The 16736-nt window shown below is 34.7% G+C and overlaps 1 protein-coding gene across 1 annotated transcript; it reads left to right on the top strand.

Annotated features, from left to right (window-relative positions):
* Positions 1–3815: 3815 nt before the first annotated feature.
* On the top strand, positions 3816–8597 carry DWF4 (Cytochrome P450 superfamily protein). The gene is made up of 9 exons (XM_087336522.1): positions 3816–4454; positions 4855–5182; positions 5367–5519; positions 5902–6135; positions 6598–6690; positions 6977–7055; positions 7445–7551; positions 7707–7825; positions 8287–8597. Exons 1-9 carry the CDS (start codon positions 4132–4134, stop codon positions 8381–8383), a joined length of 1533 nt encoding a protein of 510 aa, XP_087192648.1. The 5' UTR covers positions 3816–4131; the 3' UTR covers positions 8384–8597.
* Positions 8598–16736: the final 8139 nt, after the last annotated feature.

The raw sequence follows: 16736 nt of genomic DNA, 5'->3' as shown, positions 1-16736 counted from the left end.
AACAACCAAATATGGCACATTGGTTAGTGGGGGTGTGTACTTCAATGTGAAGATATGTGGTTAGGATTCCACTATTTAAATATACTTTTCAAGAGTCATTTCCAATCAATGGACACTAGGTTATATTGCTCTATTTACATTATTATCCACTTTTGTAGATACGGACACTATTCTATTGGCTAACAAGCATCCCATTCTAAGGAAATTCTTGTGAGTTTGGAATTTACGTGTACACTACTAAGGTCTCAGTAGATGACAAGATACAACCAATGATCAAGCTTTGACTACAACTAGAATAGGATATGAAGATGATCGAGTTCTTGGTTGATGAAAAACATAATAAGAGTATTAACGCATATACCCATAGTATATAACTGCTCAAGATATTGATCAATGGTGTTTGGAGAGAGATAAAAACTTAGATAGAATAAATAAAGGACAACATAACCTTACTCTAAAAGTTTCCCTCATAAGAAAAGTAATACTTTCTAACCAAAAAATGAAGCAAAGAAACTTTTTAAACATGGGGTAATCTTTGTATGATATTTGGTTAAAATTGTCTTTGTAATTATACTTGTGTTAAGGCTATGAAATCTTTTCTTCTTCAAGTTACTTCATTTATGTAAGTAATGTTTCCATTATAGAACCATCGTTACTTAACAAAAAATATGTTTTGATGCATCAATTGTTCCATCTAAAACCATCTAATTGTGTTTTGGTATGTCCACTTTGAGATTCATCTTCGATAAAAGTATTTTATAATGTGTTTTATGTATGCTTCTTCCCATTGTTATGTCAAGAGGAGTATGAAAGAAGAATGAAGTTGCAAACTTTCAATCACACCAATTGTGTTATAATAGAAATCATCATCCGAAAAGCTTACCTCAAGGGATTTGAAATGATAAAGAAGCATGTGCCACCTACATAGTTACATAACAAAAGGAAATTGCTTACGTTTTTAAAGTACAGAGGCTTTATTTTGAAAAGAAAGCACATAAATAACTTTAAAGCAAGGCGTATTATATTTATAGTTTTTTCACTTTAACACGTTCACACTTTTTCTCTCTAAGTTTCTAACTATGCATTGCTTTAGTTTGTGAATGTATTATACGAATAAGAATTATGGTGGATGTTAGCGCACAAATTATATTGCTTTTGACCCGAAAGAAAGAGACGAGGAATTCACATAATGCCAAAGAATTCCGAACAAATTGTAACCAAGAACCTTGAACCTTGATATCTTGAATAAACTTACTTTTTCAAACAAGTAAAATTAACTGCTTCATAGGTTGAGAACATATGAGAATGCAAATCATGTGATCACTTAAAACTATGGTTAAAAGACAAAAAACCACATATATGTATCGTTTGCCATATTGAGTCTCAGTCGCGTTTAGAACAAAAAAGTGTAAGAAGATAAGATTGCAATGATATGGAGTAAAAGTTGTATTAGAAGTTGTGTTACACATCTCATACTAGGCCTATTATTGACAAAAAAAGAACCAATGGAACTTGTGGGCATGTAATATTTTTATAAATATCGTGCCCAAAAAAATGTCATTCATATATAGACCTTAAGTGGTCTTCCCATATTTCTTGCATGTGGATTATAAAGTCCCATAATCTTTGACCATGTTGCTCCCATTAGCAACCTCAAGTATATTCTTCATTCACAGTAAAAAGCATAATTAACATGATGTCATGCATCTCTTGCGGTGATGAAGTGCCATTTGATGTATCCTTTTATATTGAAGCTCCTAATTAGTCACACAACTTATAGCACAAATTCCGAAATCTCTTAATAGAACAATACTAGTTTATAACAATGTGTAAAGACACCAATGATATATTCTTTCCTAACCAATCAAAGGTCATTGTGTAAGTGCAATGAGTTTTATAATTAAAAATACTGAATTTCTCAAAGCCAAATCAAGATGCAATTTACATACAATCAATGTAGAAATGTAAGGTCATCAAACACTAAAGGGATCAAAATATCTACGTCTAACTCACATAGAATTCTTTGTAATTGCACTAATAGCGTCATGTTAAATTTATATGACAATAGTGAAAACCAAAAGTCCACAATGATTATCTACTAAACCTCTTATTAGAGTATTTACTTTATGGACCAATAAATACAACATGGAAGAGCGTTAAAATGATATATTAATAATCGCTTGACACTTGAGAACAGGAGTGAAATACTTTGCGGGTTGATACATCCAACAAGATAGAAAGCCAAACTCTATAATATTAATACTTCGAACCTCATGTCTAAATTCACAAATGAAAGAATCAATAGGGGCTAATCTAGGTTTCACTTTATTCTTCATCTTAGTTTTGGACACGGGAGCAATGTCCCAAGAAAATCAAGTGGAGGTAATGATTCCCTAGGACTAGGCATCATCAACCAAAAGTGCATAGATGCTACTTGATTGTAAGATAGAGTTGATACAATCCTAAATTGGATATTTGAAATGTGCACGCATGCATGTCCATGGTTTTTCATTGATGAACTCTCACGACTTTATCTTTATTAAATATAATGAGTTAGACATGATAACAACATTGATTATGTGAAGCTATATAATGATTGCATAAACATATTCCTTGGCCATCAAGATGAGGTCAACTCCACACAATCTAATATGAGATCTTCCATTCCATGAACCAATCTAATAAGTTGTAAAAAAACACCTCATAAACGTGAACACTAGATATGAATTTTTGGTAATTAACTATGGCTTAAACCTTCTAATAGGCGATGAGAGTGTTCATTGTTCACAAAATATAAACTTTTGTTAGAAGTAAAGCCTTCACAAATAAATGAAAGGATAAGTTATGAATGGTCATGAGAAACTTACGAAAATAGACCATAAGGCATGTTATAAAAATAGACCATAAGGCCGGTTGAGATTAGAAATTAATAGTGAAAGGTGAGAAACTTGTATTCGTGTTGTTGTCATTTGGTTGGATCTTGCATAAAGGAGGCATGCATGATTCTTTAAATCTCAAGATCCTTCTTTACATAATCAACACAAGTGGGTAAGGAATAATTTATTTGTCCCTGAATTTTTGTTTTTCTAAGTCGCTAGAGTTGCAACGAGTGCGTCACATTCTAAGAGTTGGGAGAGACATTCATCCCAAGGATCAATGAGTCACATGGGGAGCAATCTGGGAATACAGGTTGCAAAGGAACTTTTCTAGTTTCCAGAGCAACAAAAACCAAAAGTTTTTTTGTAGAATTGATAAGACGAAGCACGATACAATATTGAGTATTGAATATCAACATAGGCACATAGAAGATAGTTTATAAATTCAGATGAACTAGTAGTAGCACATTTCAATAGTAACTACTAAAACTCAAACGAAAAACATGAGAACTTGAAATCCTCACCAAAAATTCTAATGGGTGGTTCCTCACCATCCCAATGTATATGTGCATGAGAGTCGAATTGTTGATGGGACTTGGAGAGAGAGAGAGAGAGAGAGAGAGAAAATCATTCTAAAGACCCCCCCTCCCCCCCAAAAGAAAACAAAATAAATAAAAAGTGACTCTGACTTCCCTGTCCACATGAGCACGAGGGGCATATAAAATAATATAGAAAGCTTGATGAGGGTACAAAATAATTAGTATAAATAAGCATCACCCCACGAGAGCAAGAAAGGTAAAAAAAGAAGACGAAGACATCAAAGCTACAAGAGTGAGGGAGCGAACGAGAGAGAAAAGAATGAGAAGTGTGTTAATATCTCTAAAGAGTGCTGCAATGTGGTCGACAATAGGGAAGGAGAGGGGTGTGTGTGTGTGTGTGTATTCATATACATAGCTATAAAAATCGTGGCATATACACATATAATTGGGTGGCATTCTTGTCATGGGCCATGGCTTCAATTTTCTCATATAACATAAATATCAACCTTATGATATATAATATTTATAGCAATGGGTGAACTTAATATATATATATATATCTATAGGTATGTATGTATATGCATGCATAGATATATGTTGGGTATCTAGTATGTATATGTACAAGTGTATATGCCACATAATTAGTGCACTACTTAATAGAAATGCAAAGAGAGAGGGGGGAAGATCAAGGGACTAGATCCTTATAACTAGAGATCATGCAATATCTTGTTGGGAACCCATTATTGGCATTTAACTCTAAGTATCCTATTAACTTGACACCATTCCTTCTCCTTTCTCTTGTTCTTGTTCTTGTTCTTGTTCTTCTTCTCATTTTCTTGTTGCTCCTTTTCCGCATCGATTTTGCACAATGGTGGTGCTGGTGGCAGTCCCACTTCTTGTATTACTGTAGTGGGTACAAAGGATATAGCCTCCCTCCTGGTTCCACGCGCATATGGCCCCTCCTCGGGGAAACGACGGAGTTCTTAGAGCCTCACTCCGCCACATCACTCGGCGAATTCATGGAGAAACACGTCAAACGGTAAAAGAACACCTTTTGATATGGAGTGTCGAAGATATTTCGCTCTCATTCAAATTTTCAATTCAAAACCTGTGCTCTCCTTGATTCCCAAATCTCATCCCCAATGTCTTAGCTAAATCCCATAAAATTGGGCCATTAGCATCTATACTCTCTCACTCCCCTCATGAATTCCAATATTAAATATGGAAGTTCATATTCGCGCTTATAATAATCCACTATGGTATGCTCTACATAATGTCAAGTTCCATATAGTGTGATGAACTTCAATATATGTATTGTGTGTGTGTGTGTGTGTGTGTGTGTGTTGTAGGATTTTTTTTTAGACATATAAATTTGGATTAAATGATGTTATAATTCATGATTTTGGATTGATGGGACTAATGGATGTAAGTTGTAGTAGATATGGGAATGTGTTCAAAGCGTGTCTATTCGGGCACCCCACAATTGTGTCGGCGGATGCGGAGCTGAACAAGTTTATCCTTCTCAATGAAGACCGGTTGTTCCAGTGTAGCTACCCAAGCACGATAAGCGGGATACTTGGCCAATGGTCAATGCTCGTGTTGGTGGGCGAGGAGCACAAGCGGATGCGGTCCATTGCCCTCGACTTCATGAGCACCCACAAGCTCAAGGAATTCTTCCTCAAAGACATTGAGCAACATGTTTGCCTCACCCTATCATCGTGGTCAGAGGATTGCATTAATCTTTTGGCTCAAGAGGAGGCCAAGAAGGTAAAATTAACATGATAATTACAAAATGTGTGCAGACACCATCATGCTCACTTCTTTTAACTTCCTAGGTTCCTATTGATGTGAATATGGATTAACATTTTGTGCTACCAACAAAGTGTAGTTCATGTCACCTTCTATGGTTGGAATGACCATTTTCCAATTATAATTCTGATGCATATTGTAGTTCACATTCAACCTCATGGCTCGCCAAATCGTGAGTTTCAACCCGGGCGAAATGCGCACATTGGAGCTAATGCGAAATTATTACACTTTCATGAAAGGGGTGGTTGCCCCACCATTCAACATTCCCGGGACAGCATATTACAAAGCCATGAAGGTTAGCTAATGATGAATCTATAATGTTGTTAGAGATTTTAAGGAAAAATTACCAAAATATGCATATATATTTTACAAATTAACAATGTCATTTGGTCCTAGTTGGCATGGGAACTATCTAATTTATATAGTTTGCAGCTTAATTTGGGAATTTTGCTTCTAATTTGCTATTTTTGTTCTAATTCTATGATTAAGACTAACCCCAGCTTTAACGAAGCATATGTAAGTAAATCAACAAAATAAGCACGCATACTTTTTGAGTTTCACAAGATAAATGTGATCCTAAATTTCAATCATTTTCTTTTATAAAGATGGAGTACATGTACAACTCCAATTGATTAAATGAGAGATGTGTTTTTTTACATGTCATTGTGGGTGCATAGTCTAGAGCCAAGATTTTGGACACCCTAAAAAGGACACTACAAAAGCGAAAAGAGGCGAAGATGGTGTACAACGATTTGTTGGGTGTCGTCACAAGGTTAGGGACCTTATCAACAGACCAAGTCTTGGACCTTGTTCTCAATATGTTGTTTGCGGGTCATGAGACGTCATCCATCGCTCTAACGCTAACACTAAAGTTCCTCGCGGATGCCCCCAAAGTTGTCGAAGAACTAAGGGTATGACCACCCAAATCCATCATTCTTGACCTCAAGAAGTTTAACATGTTCCCATTTGGGGAAGATCCCACTATTTATTATTCATGTGCCCTAGCATTGTTCAACATTATATCTTTTGCGGGTTAGGTGAATCATGCCCAACTATCTTGGGGTGGGGTTTGTTGGTTACCTCCAAAATGGCAACATTTTTTGAGCCTTTGTAGATGATGTAGGGGGATGACAACCACCACAACTATATACATACACAAGAGCCTTTCAGGCACAAGGTGATAATGATAGGGTTAGACAGACACCCACACCTTTCAAGTTCACTAAGACACCTCATCTACAATGATAGGCGATAATGAACAATAGATGGGAAAATGATTAAATTGTCGTCAACCATGAAATTCACTATTGAAAACTTGCTTGTATAAGCTATACTAATCCCAATTTTTTATTTCTTGTCCAATTGAAATCCAGGTTGAACACAAAAGCATTCGTAAAGCAAAGGATTTAGATGGTCAACAAGGCCTAACTTGGGAGGATTACAAGAAAATGACGTTCACACAGTGCGTGAGTACCTATTGCAAAAACAAACAAATAGCAAAAAGCCTTATTGTATTTTAATTAATTCCATAGACACCCCCCCCCCCCACACACACACACACACAATTTGGTTATGGATCAGGCCCTCGAAAGTCTTAATTATATATTAAATCCCACCGAAATAAGACCTTATTAGCTTCTTTTGTTAATTTTTCTTTGATTAGGCTAGGAACTCTTATCTTCCGTGTAAGTAAGAAAACATAAAATATAATAATGAAAGACATAAGCCTTCTTTTTATTTTTCCTTTTAAAGGTGATAAATGAAACACTTCGGCTTGGCAATGTTGTACGATTTGTTCATCGGAAAGCTCTTCAAGATGTGCGGTTCAAAGGTTTGTAAGGAGGAGACTTTAGGCCAATACATCTATTAAATGCACAACACACACACACACAACCCACATAAATAATTAAAGCCAAAAGTTTATAAGAATAAAAAAGAAATAAATTTTAAAGGGGGCATTTTTCATAATTTCCCTTAAAATGGTCACGAATCACCAATAAATGCAGCAAAAGAATAAAATGTATTATTATAATCAAATGAATAAAATATTGGAAGCTTTTGTTTTTGTTTTCCCTTTGGGATGGTCATTTTCATAATTTCCTTCAAAGTTTATTTTTCTTTTTCCTCTTTATTTATTATTATTATTATTTGCATTGAATTAAATTTCTAACACTTTCTACTTGTTACCCTGGTTTTTTTCTATTTTACTTTTTAATTTAGATTTTATAATCCCCAAAGGATGGAAAGTGTTGCCTGTGTTCTGCGCTGTACACCTCGACCCGAACGTGTACAAAAACCCGCTTGAGTTCGATCCCTGGCGATGGCAGGTTTTACTCAATACATATACATATATATACACGTATATCTACATTAAGATCAATCAAAAATCAATGATAACTATGATTATGAAAAAGTGAAAATATAAAAATGATTTTACCTTTGCTTGTTCATTTCTCTTAGTTGATATTACGACTTTGTGCAGGAGTGTGGGAAGACAGTGTATTTCTCGCCCTTTGGAGGAGGGAGTAGGTTGTGCGCAGGTGGAGACCTTGCTAAGCTCGAAATGGCCTTCTTCATCCACCATTTAGTACTACAATTTGAGTAAGGACCTCATTCTCCATTTGGACATCTTCACATGTCCCCGTGTTTTTTAAGTTGAGACAAAACTTTTATGAGATTTTGTTCACTAACAAGCGTTACAACCTCAATTATTTATCAACACACCTTATTAGCTTTTTGAGGTGACACTTCTTAGGACCTCATTTATTGTAAACGTCATCATCCTCACATTTATCGGCTTCTTACATGGATTATCAGCTCACCCCATGACCAATTGTTATCTTTTTTTATTTATTCTAGTCACATGCATTTGCATTCGATCTTAATAAAATTTCTTTCCTCTAATAATGATGAAATCTAGTGATCGTAGTTTGGCAACTCATCATCATGAAGTCTAATTTCATCATTTCAAATGGAAAGAGGTGTAAATATAATTATGGATGATTTCTTGTATGCAATATATTTTATTGTAATGCCTTATGCTTTGCATCCTTGTTTTCCAGTTGGGAGCTCGCTGAACCCGATAATGCAATGGTTTATCCATATGTAGAGTTTGAGAAAGGTCTCCCCTTGAAACTCAAAAAGCTTAGGAATGCTTGATGTAAACCAAATTTTTGTATTGCAAAGGGAAAAAGGAAATTCCACCCTGCCCCTATCTTATTCGGTATACAATAACCTTATTTCTTAATGTAATTTTAGCATAACATTTCTATAAAGGTATATGTATGTCCTCCTCCTTCCCCCCCAATGCCCCTCCTCCATCATAATTTGTAAAAAAAATACCTACAAAAAGGAAAGATGTCGGTTTCATTGATATTGGTATTCACGTGTGGTGTGCAAAAGATGTACATGACCTTTTCCTCCTTTAGTCCTTTTAGTTAATTATGACACACTTTTTAGGCTTGTTTTTTGTGCACCCCAAGTTTGCTTTTGGAGCATACGGTCGTTAGTCTCCGTCCATGAAATAACTAGAATGCGGATCTACACACTATCTATGTTGATATGAGTATAAAGGAAGTGAATAGACATTAGATTATAGATATATACCTGCATAATTGACCTCCCCTACAGTCAATAATCCACCCGCATCCCTCCATCAAAGTTCTGGGCCCCATTCCTCTTGAGGCGCACAAATATGTCGATGCCATTCTAAAAGAACCGAAGAATCTTTATGATATCTTTTCAAGCTATGCTTTTGGACCCACATTCTATGGTGTCAACATGGCACATTCTAGAATAAGATTTGTTTATCACTTGTTTCTTAATGTGTTTTCTTCAAGAAATTGAGGTTAGACTCTAGTTGTAGTTGTACAAAAATGTAATGATATTCCATACCACCCATGGGATCACCCACAGTTTTAGGGTCTTCTTATTAGATGCACAAATGTGACCCATTGAAAAACATTTTTCTCAACCAATAGAAACGCTTGGAACCTAAACTCATTTTATCTTCCTCGGACATGGACATGTGCTTGAAAGAATGGCCCTTGGTATTTCCAACATTTTCAAGAGACGTTTGGTGCCAAGTTTCTCAAAGATTTGAGTTTTTTTGAAGATTGATTCGTCTTAAAAAAGTGCTTCTACAACAATGAACAATCAACATCCATTGTTCACTATTCAATGATACATAATATATATGTATGTATGTATGTATGTATGTGCAGTGTGAGTTTATGAGTAGAGTAAAATAAAGGAAACCCATAAATTTTGATAAGTTTTCAAATTTGACATGGATTTCATAAAATGTCGTTTTTTTCATTATTTTTGCCAATAAAAATACAGTACACTCTAGTTTTTAATGACCCACCATTAACTCTATACATACACATTCGAGTTTGCATTATTCCCGAGGAAGACACTTGCCATGTTTTTACCATTGGTTTTAGAGTTGTTTCACATTGGCAAAGAACATAGTTTATGAACATGAATAAGTAAATAGGGCATCATGGTGGGTCATAATATGGTCAAGTTTTTTTTTTCTTTCCCAAAAAAAAAACTTCTTCCATTAGTTATAAAGATTTTACAGATGAGATTATTATATACAAATCCATATAGGGACACAATAGGTCCATCTTATGTGGATGCCCACTGCCTCAAGAAAAGGAGAGGACGACCATTGTTGGATAAAGGCTAGTCGTTGTCTTTCAACTCTATCAGAGTCGCCCTTGAGGCCATCATATTGGCTCTTTAGAGTGGCTACAACTTCACTCCATATCTCTTGCATTAACATTATTGGTTGCGCGCTTTGGTTGGAAAAAACCCGTCTACACCTTTGTTTCCATATAATCCAAAGAGTTATTGGCCTGACCAAGTCCAACACAACTTGAGATTTGGCACTAATAGGGGGTGAGTGGATATTGCTGATGGTGGAGAAAAAAATCTCTTGTGCTTTTATAACTAATATGGTCAAGTTTTTTACAAGTATAAACAAACATTCTTGGGAAATATTAACCAACATTCCTCTAATTTTCTTCATAAGATGCATAACTGAGAGGTAGGGTGGTTTATTTCAAAATATTCTGAAATAAGCAACATAAGATTCAAGCTTTTAGGGAAACTTACAAAGTTACAAATTTGTTTACATAATACATGATAAAGTATGCTTGGATAATTCGCTATAGTTTGGATACTATGCTATTGTTATTGACCCCAACAACATAAATTGTTCAAGAGAGTAACTTCATCCTAAACCATAATCCTTATGTTAGAATGTATGTCGTGTCTCAACCACCAAAGAGTGACAATGCGAATGGGAACAATTTAATGTGTGTGCATTTATGTCAGAATGGACACGACCTTAATTATTCCAATTTCCACCCTACCATCTTTTACTTGGAAATTGACTCATTATTGCATTGTTCTCACTTTTTTCGTATGTTTTACAACCTATTTATGATCATATACGTTTGATTTTGACATGTTTGACCATACTTTTCTCATATTTTTACTACCACTTCACATGTTGTAAAACCTATGAAAGTTTCATGAGGAAATGCTTACATGCATGGGATAAAAAACTATTGGAGACAAAAGTCGACATAAATCTTAACGATTGTAAATATTTGCTAGAGGACCAAGTGTTTAGGAGCCATAAACTAGTGCTCTTGCCATAACATATTTGGAAGACACTTGAATGTATGTGAGGATGTTTGCAATGCATTTCTTCATAGCATATAAAAAAATGCAACATTAACACCACATGTATGATTTGACTTAGATTGATTATATTCTCCTCGTTTGAATTAGCTTTGAATGGCATGTGCCTAATAATCACATTGAGGAGATATTAGTTTCAACTAGCATCTCCAACTCCACACATCCTTTCAAAAAGTAGGATAAACTACTCTTGAAGTACGCATACATATCAATATGACATGTAGTGTGTGTGTGTGTGTGTGTGTGTGTGTGAAGCATCTTGGCCAAAGTTAAGAACCATCTAAGTTTGGGTTAACTACCAATGTCAAAAAGTGCATAAGCACATTGACAATTTTGGGGAATCGCAAAGGTCTTCGACAAGCTCATGGAATGCATAAATATTTTACCGAAATCACAAAATGCGTAAACAATTTTGAGAAAATCAATGGTTTATAGGTAGACTAGTTACTATTCACTAGCATGTAAAGCAAGCTATAAATATATGTAAATAGGTAGATATGATGATCCGTTGTTTTGCATTTTGGTTTGTAGTGCAGATGTGTGCGTGTGCGTGTGCACATATGTACATACATATACAATACAAAACAAAATTGGAGCCCACCCGTGATGAACTCATTACTTATATGATTAATTAACAAGTGTGTCCGTGTACACCTCTTCATGCTTCCAACTCCTTCTAAGATCCGCACTCTCAATTCCCATATCTACTATAATTACCTTGTTGATATTTTGTTACAAAATATTCATTTTCCTTACCACTTGTCATTCCCTCCCCCACCTCTCTCTCTCTCTCTCCATGTACTATGTACCCCACATGTGTACCTTCTTCTTCCATCTTTCCCTATCTCTTCAGTTTCTACATTCCGTCATCTCACTGATTGCATAGTTCGGGTCATGCTCCCATGTTGACCTTATTGTCCCCTTCCCGCCTTCTTTATTATGTGCGAAACTAAGTCGCAAGGTTGATGCTTTGCAGCTTTGATACGTGTCCCTTAGAAAAAGGAACTGGTCTCCTTGAGGAACATAAAGGAGAAGTAGGGAGGAACTACATCACATCCCATGTCACAAAAAGTTGCATCAAGTTATACACACTGTATGAAGCTCTAGCGATTTTGATACACCCCATTAATTGTGTCAAACAAAGTTCGAAAACAGTTCACAATTTAAAAAGGCCACATTTACCGGAGAAAAGGGTAACTATATCACATCCCACACTATAGAAAGTCGCATCAGTAAGATAGAGAATTCAAATCAAACACTCCTTATGAAGCTCTTACAATGTAGATAGCACTGACATATGAAGGGAAAATTTATAATGTATTCTTTCCTATTGAATTGTTTTTTAGCATGAGAACCAGATGGAACATTGCAAAATGCATGAATGAGTTTCTTTGTATTTAGTTACAATTGCAGAGGGTGATATTTGCAAATACTTTTTGCATGATCGATAGAGGATCACATTATTTTACGATCTTGTTTGTGGGACAAGAAAACAAGCTTGTGACACTTAACATATGATTCTCTCATTTATATAAACGAGGATAGCTATAACCACAATAGGTTCATTAAACAAGAGTTCAAACTAGGCATTGTCATGAGTTGAGTTGAGAGCTCAAGGACAAGTGAGTCCATGATGTTGCAATTTGAAAGAAAACAAGAATTGGCTGAAGTGACCACCTTGTAATCTTGAAAACTATTCATGCAATGTGCCTACACATAAATTACGATAAATTCAACATAATATTACTAAAGGTTCTTGCCTCCACTATCAATTTAGTAGGTCTTGAACTTTTAAACAAAGGTTTGATCTAAGCAAATATTTAAATTAACTTTATCTTATACTTAGATTAATAAAGACATTGCCTATTAAATAACAACATGAAATCATTGCATTTTCTACATTGCATAAGAGCATTAGACTTCATCATAATTTATTATGTAGAGATTTGTGAGGTTCTTTTACTATAAAATATACATTTCAAGGTTGTAATTAAGTCACATTGAATGAAGCTTTAGTTGTTCACTTTGAAGTCATATGTTCAAGTCTAAGCCATGAGTTTGACAATGTCATTTTACATTTTAATTATAAATACTAAAATTTATCCTGCTAAATGTCTTTACATATTGATGTTGACACATGTTCAATAATTCAAACACCCATAATAATATCATCACTTTAAAAAGGTAATGCTGAAAAAGGATCTGTCCTCTCCCAATGTATCTTAGCTAAGTTATTAAGTCTATTGTGTTCATGACCATCTCAAAACTAATATATGTGATATTCCTCCAGATCAACAATGCTGTTATGAACTTCCACATTTGTTCATGATTGATGCTAATTGATGATTGCTACAAACAAACATGACATAGATGCATAAAGTGCATAAGTAAAGTGTAGGTGTATCATCAAGTGCATGTCGATACAAAGGCATGACATTGTCCTAGGATTTTAGTCTGTTTTACAATTTCTTCAAGAATTACAACCCCACAACACTTCAAGTTGTATGTTGATTTCTTGTGGAACTATAATATTTGAAATGCTAAAACCTTGTGCTATTTCAATTATTTTCCAAGTTCGCAAAGGGACACACCATCAACCTAAAGTGATCGTAAATAAAATTTCCATTGATTCTCACAGTTATTTGCAATAATTGTTTTTGCAAATAAAAGGTGTTCAACTAGGGGTATCGTCCATTATTTAGTTCAAAATTTTCAATCAAGCGTAGGATGGAATTTCCTCAACACCTTCCTTACATACAAAACAAATTAGTAAGATATTTTGATATTTGAGAAATGCCAAATACCATAAGCAATCGATGTAGTTTGTATGAATAAGATACATAATATGACTTCAAAGAAAGCAAAAATCAAACAAAGAAGATGACTAAGACGTCAATTATAGTGCCTATACTTGAATTGCCTCACTCGTGAAACTATGCCTAGAAGTTTCTCCTTTTTAACAATGCAAGTCTTCTTTCACTTTCAAATTGATTAAGTTTTCTCGCAACGAGAATCATCACTCACAAGATGTTAGAAGACAAGGGGAACCCCAAGTCTAAGAACATGTAGACACAAATTGAAGAATAGACTTTTGAAAGGGGGTTAAACAATCACCCTCATTTATTTAGACTTACAAATTTGTAGCTTCTTGTAATATCCTTTGTATCTGAAGAAAATTATGATTTACACACACTACCTACCCAATTGCAACTTCTAATTTTTGACCTAATGTGGTCACTTCTTGCAATTTTCTTTCTATACAAAGAACTTTATGATTTACTCACATTATTTAGCCATGACATTTATTCTTTCTTCTCATAATGTCTTCTTCCGCTTAGTTTGTTAGTAGACAATGGTTTCCTTGTTTACTTAAAGGGTGGCAAATCATACCAAAAGAGATTCCCTTGAAGGACACGTGGTCATTGTGCATTACATTCATTGTTGTAGACTACTTAGCATAAAATACGGGTACAATAGGTATGCTAAGTATTCTACAAGTATTCTAACTTTTAAAAAAAAATACTTAGAATACGTTTTTTATAGATAAAATATGTTAAGTACTTAGAGTACGTGTAGCATACTTGTAAAATACGTTAAATACTTCTTAAAATTTAAAGTTCTTTTTTCAAAAAACAATTAAAAAAATTTAAAAAAAGTAAACTTTTTTGAAATGATAAATACTTGTTAAATATGTAGAATACGTCAAATTTTAAAAAACGATAGTTCTAAAATGTAAAATACGTGTAGAATACTTCAGAGTATTCTAAATGTACTCTAAACATAGAATATGCGTTTTTTAACAACTATGATTACGTTGATCTCTTGATAGTGAAATGGTAATGACTAGTGCAAGAGGTGGGGCCAACACTTATTATGATTACCATTGAAAATGCATGCATGCACATACAAAATATATGCATATTCTCAAACATTGACAACTCCTAATGAGTTTTACCACCATTGTGTGAAGACCTAGATAATAAACTTTTTTGCAACAAAAGTGATTACATATATGTGTTATGTTGTGTGTATGTGTGAGTGATGAGAGAAAGTGTGATTAGGCAATTAATATAATTGTGTGATTTTACCAAAAAAAAAGAGAAAAAGGAAAAAAAGAGAGTGTGATTAGCCATGAGCCTGGTTTTGGCTCAAAATTGAACCGGCATGTTAAGTCATGGTTTAACAATTTATATAAGTTTGAATATAGTTAAATGGTTTAGTTTGGTTTCAATTATCATTTTCCACAAAAACTATACTCCATTGGTATTAAAATTAACAATGCCAAAATCCATATACAATTTGTACATAATAATTTCCACTCCTATAACCAAATTCTTGCAGTAACAAATTCTTGTGGTCCAAGAGAATACATATCTTTACATATCTTGGTGGTAATCCTAGTCAACATACCTTGCCTGTCCACCCTGGCTAGTAGTAAAAAAACTCCATGTATGCATTTGATTCCGCCTATACTGAAGTTGTTCACCATCACCTAGTTTCAATTATCATTAAAGGGTTGGTTTGTTTCTAAAACCTGGGTTTACTACATTGTCGTGAAGATTTTCGGCAATAGTGTGAAAATCCCATAAAACGTACAAAATCGAGTATGAATCACATAATACAATAATTGTGAAGATAACATTTTAAATAAATTTAATATCTAAGTACAAAATGATGGAGGTTTCGAATGCACTTTATTACACGAGAAACGGACAACTAAATGTCAAGATATGAGGGTATAAAGTTTGTGAAAGGAAAAGAGAAAATTGTGAGATATCCCACATAGGCACGACAAATACGGCTCTCATCATATATAAGGTAGAGCAAAAGATATTATCTTTGTGTCTATGTGTGGAGCATAGAGAGTTCAAGGTAACTTGAACTAAGAGTGGAGGTGGGCTAGCTACTTGTAAAGGGTTTTGGCCAACCAAAACCAGACCGACGATGGAGCCGGTGATCCGACGACAATCCGGCGGCATTCGGTGATGGCATCCGGCGGCGGCAACGGTAACCGACGTCGGTGAGGTGACGACATCCGGCGGCATCCGACGGCGACAACGGTAACCGACACCGGTGAGGTGACGGCATCCGGCGGCCGCCGACGACGAGGTGACGACATCCGACGAACTGGCGTCCGGTGACTAGATAAATAAATAAATATATATACATATACAAGGAGGGCAAGTAAGGATTCGAACCTTGCACCTCCGAGTTAGGAGTCAATTGGCTTACCATTAAGCCATGCCATTTAGTTGAATTTATATTTCTATCATTGTACTTTTACGTTGTTGTAGTGTATTCCACACACTACGTGAAAACCATAAAATAATATATCTGATTTTAGATACATATAGATAAATAAATAATATATCAAAATATTTATCATGTGCATAAGGCAAGATTTGAACCCTATACCTCCACATAACCAAACCTTAACTTTACCATTATGCTACCTTATCTTTAGTATTTTACAAATAGATTTAATAACTATAAGTGCTTTATTTGCGCCTACCTTTATTAAAAGGTAAATCATGCATTTTTAGAGTGCGTGAATATTTTATAGAAAAACGCAAGCAACTAAAAAGTGACTCATGCACATCTAGCGTGCATGAGCACTATATTTAGCAAATAAAAGCAAGGATTAGAAAAGCATCACATGCACATTTAGTGTGCATGAACATATTAGAAAAAAAGCATGTAGCTATGCTTAGTCTCTCCCATCACTATATAAGGATGGGGAGCACATTGTAGTTTTTGTTGATTATTTTTCTATAATGATCAATCAATCTAAAATATT

The sequence above is a fragment of the Azolla caroliniana genome, unplaced genomic scaffold (genome assembly GCF_043228905.1).
Source record: "Azolla caroliniana isolate FFs.n. ecotype wild unplaced genomic scaffold, voAzoCaro1.0.p SCAF_21, whole genome shotgun sequence".
Classification (NCBI taxonomy): domain Eukaryota; kingdom Viridiplantae; phylum Streptophyta; class Polypodiopsida; order Salviniales; family Salviniaceae; genus Azolla; species Azolla caroliniana.
This window is presented reverse-complemented; position numbering and strand designations above follow the sequence as displayed.

Bases quoted from the DNA above. Each gene is read 5' to 3' on its own strand.
- DWF4 (XM_087336522.1), top strand. From the start codon at position 4,132: ATGCAATATCTTGTTGGGAACCCATTATTGGCATTTAACTCTAAGTAT. The intron at 5,520-5,901 runs GTTAGCTAATGA...GTGGGTGCATAG, and splicing joins CATATTACAAAGCCATGAAG to TCTAGAGCCAAGATTTTGGA. The intron at 7,552-7,706 runs GTTTTACTCAAT...GACTTTGTGCAG, and splicing joins TCGATCCCTGGCGATGGCAG to GAGTGTGGGAAGACAGTGTA.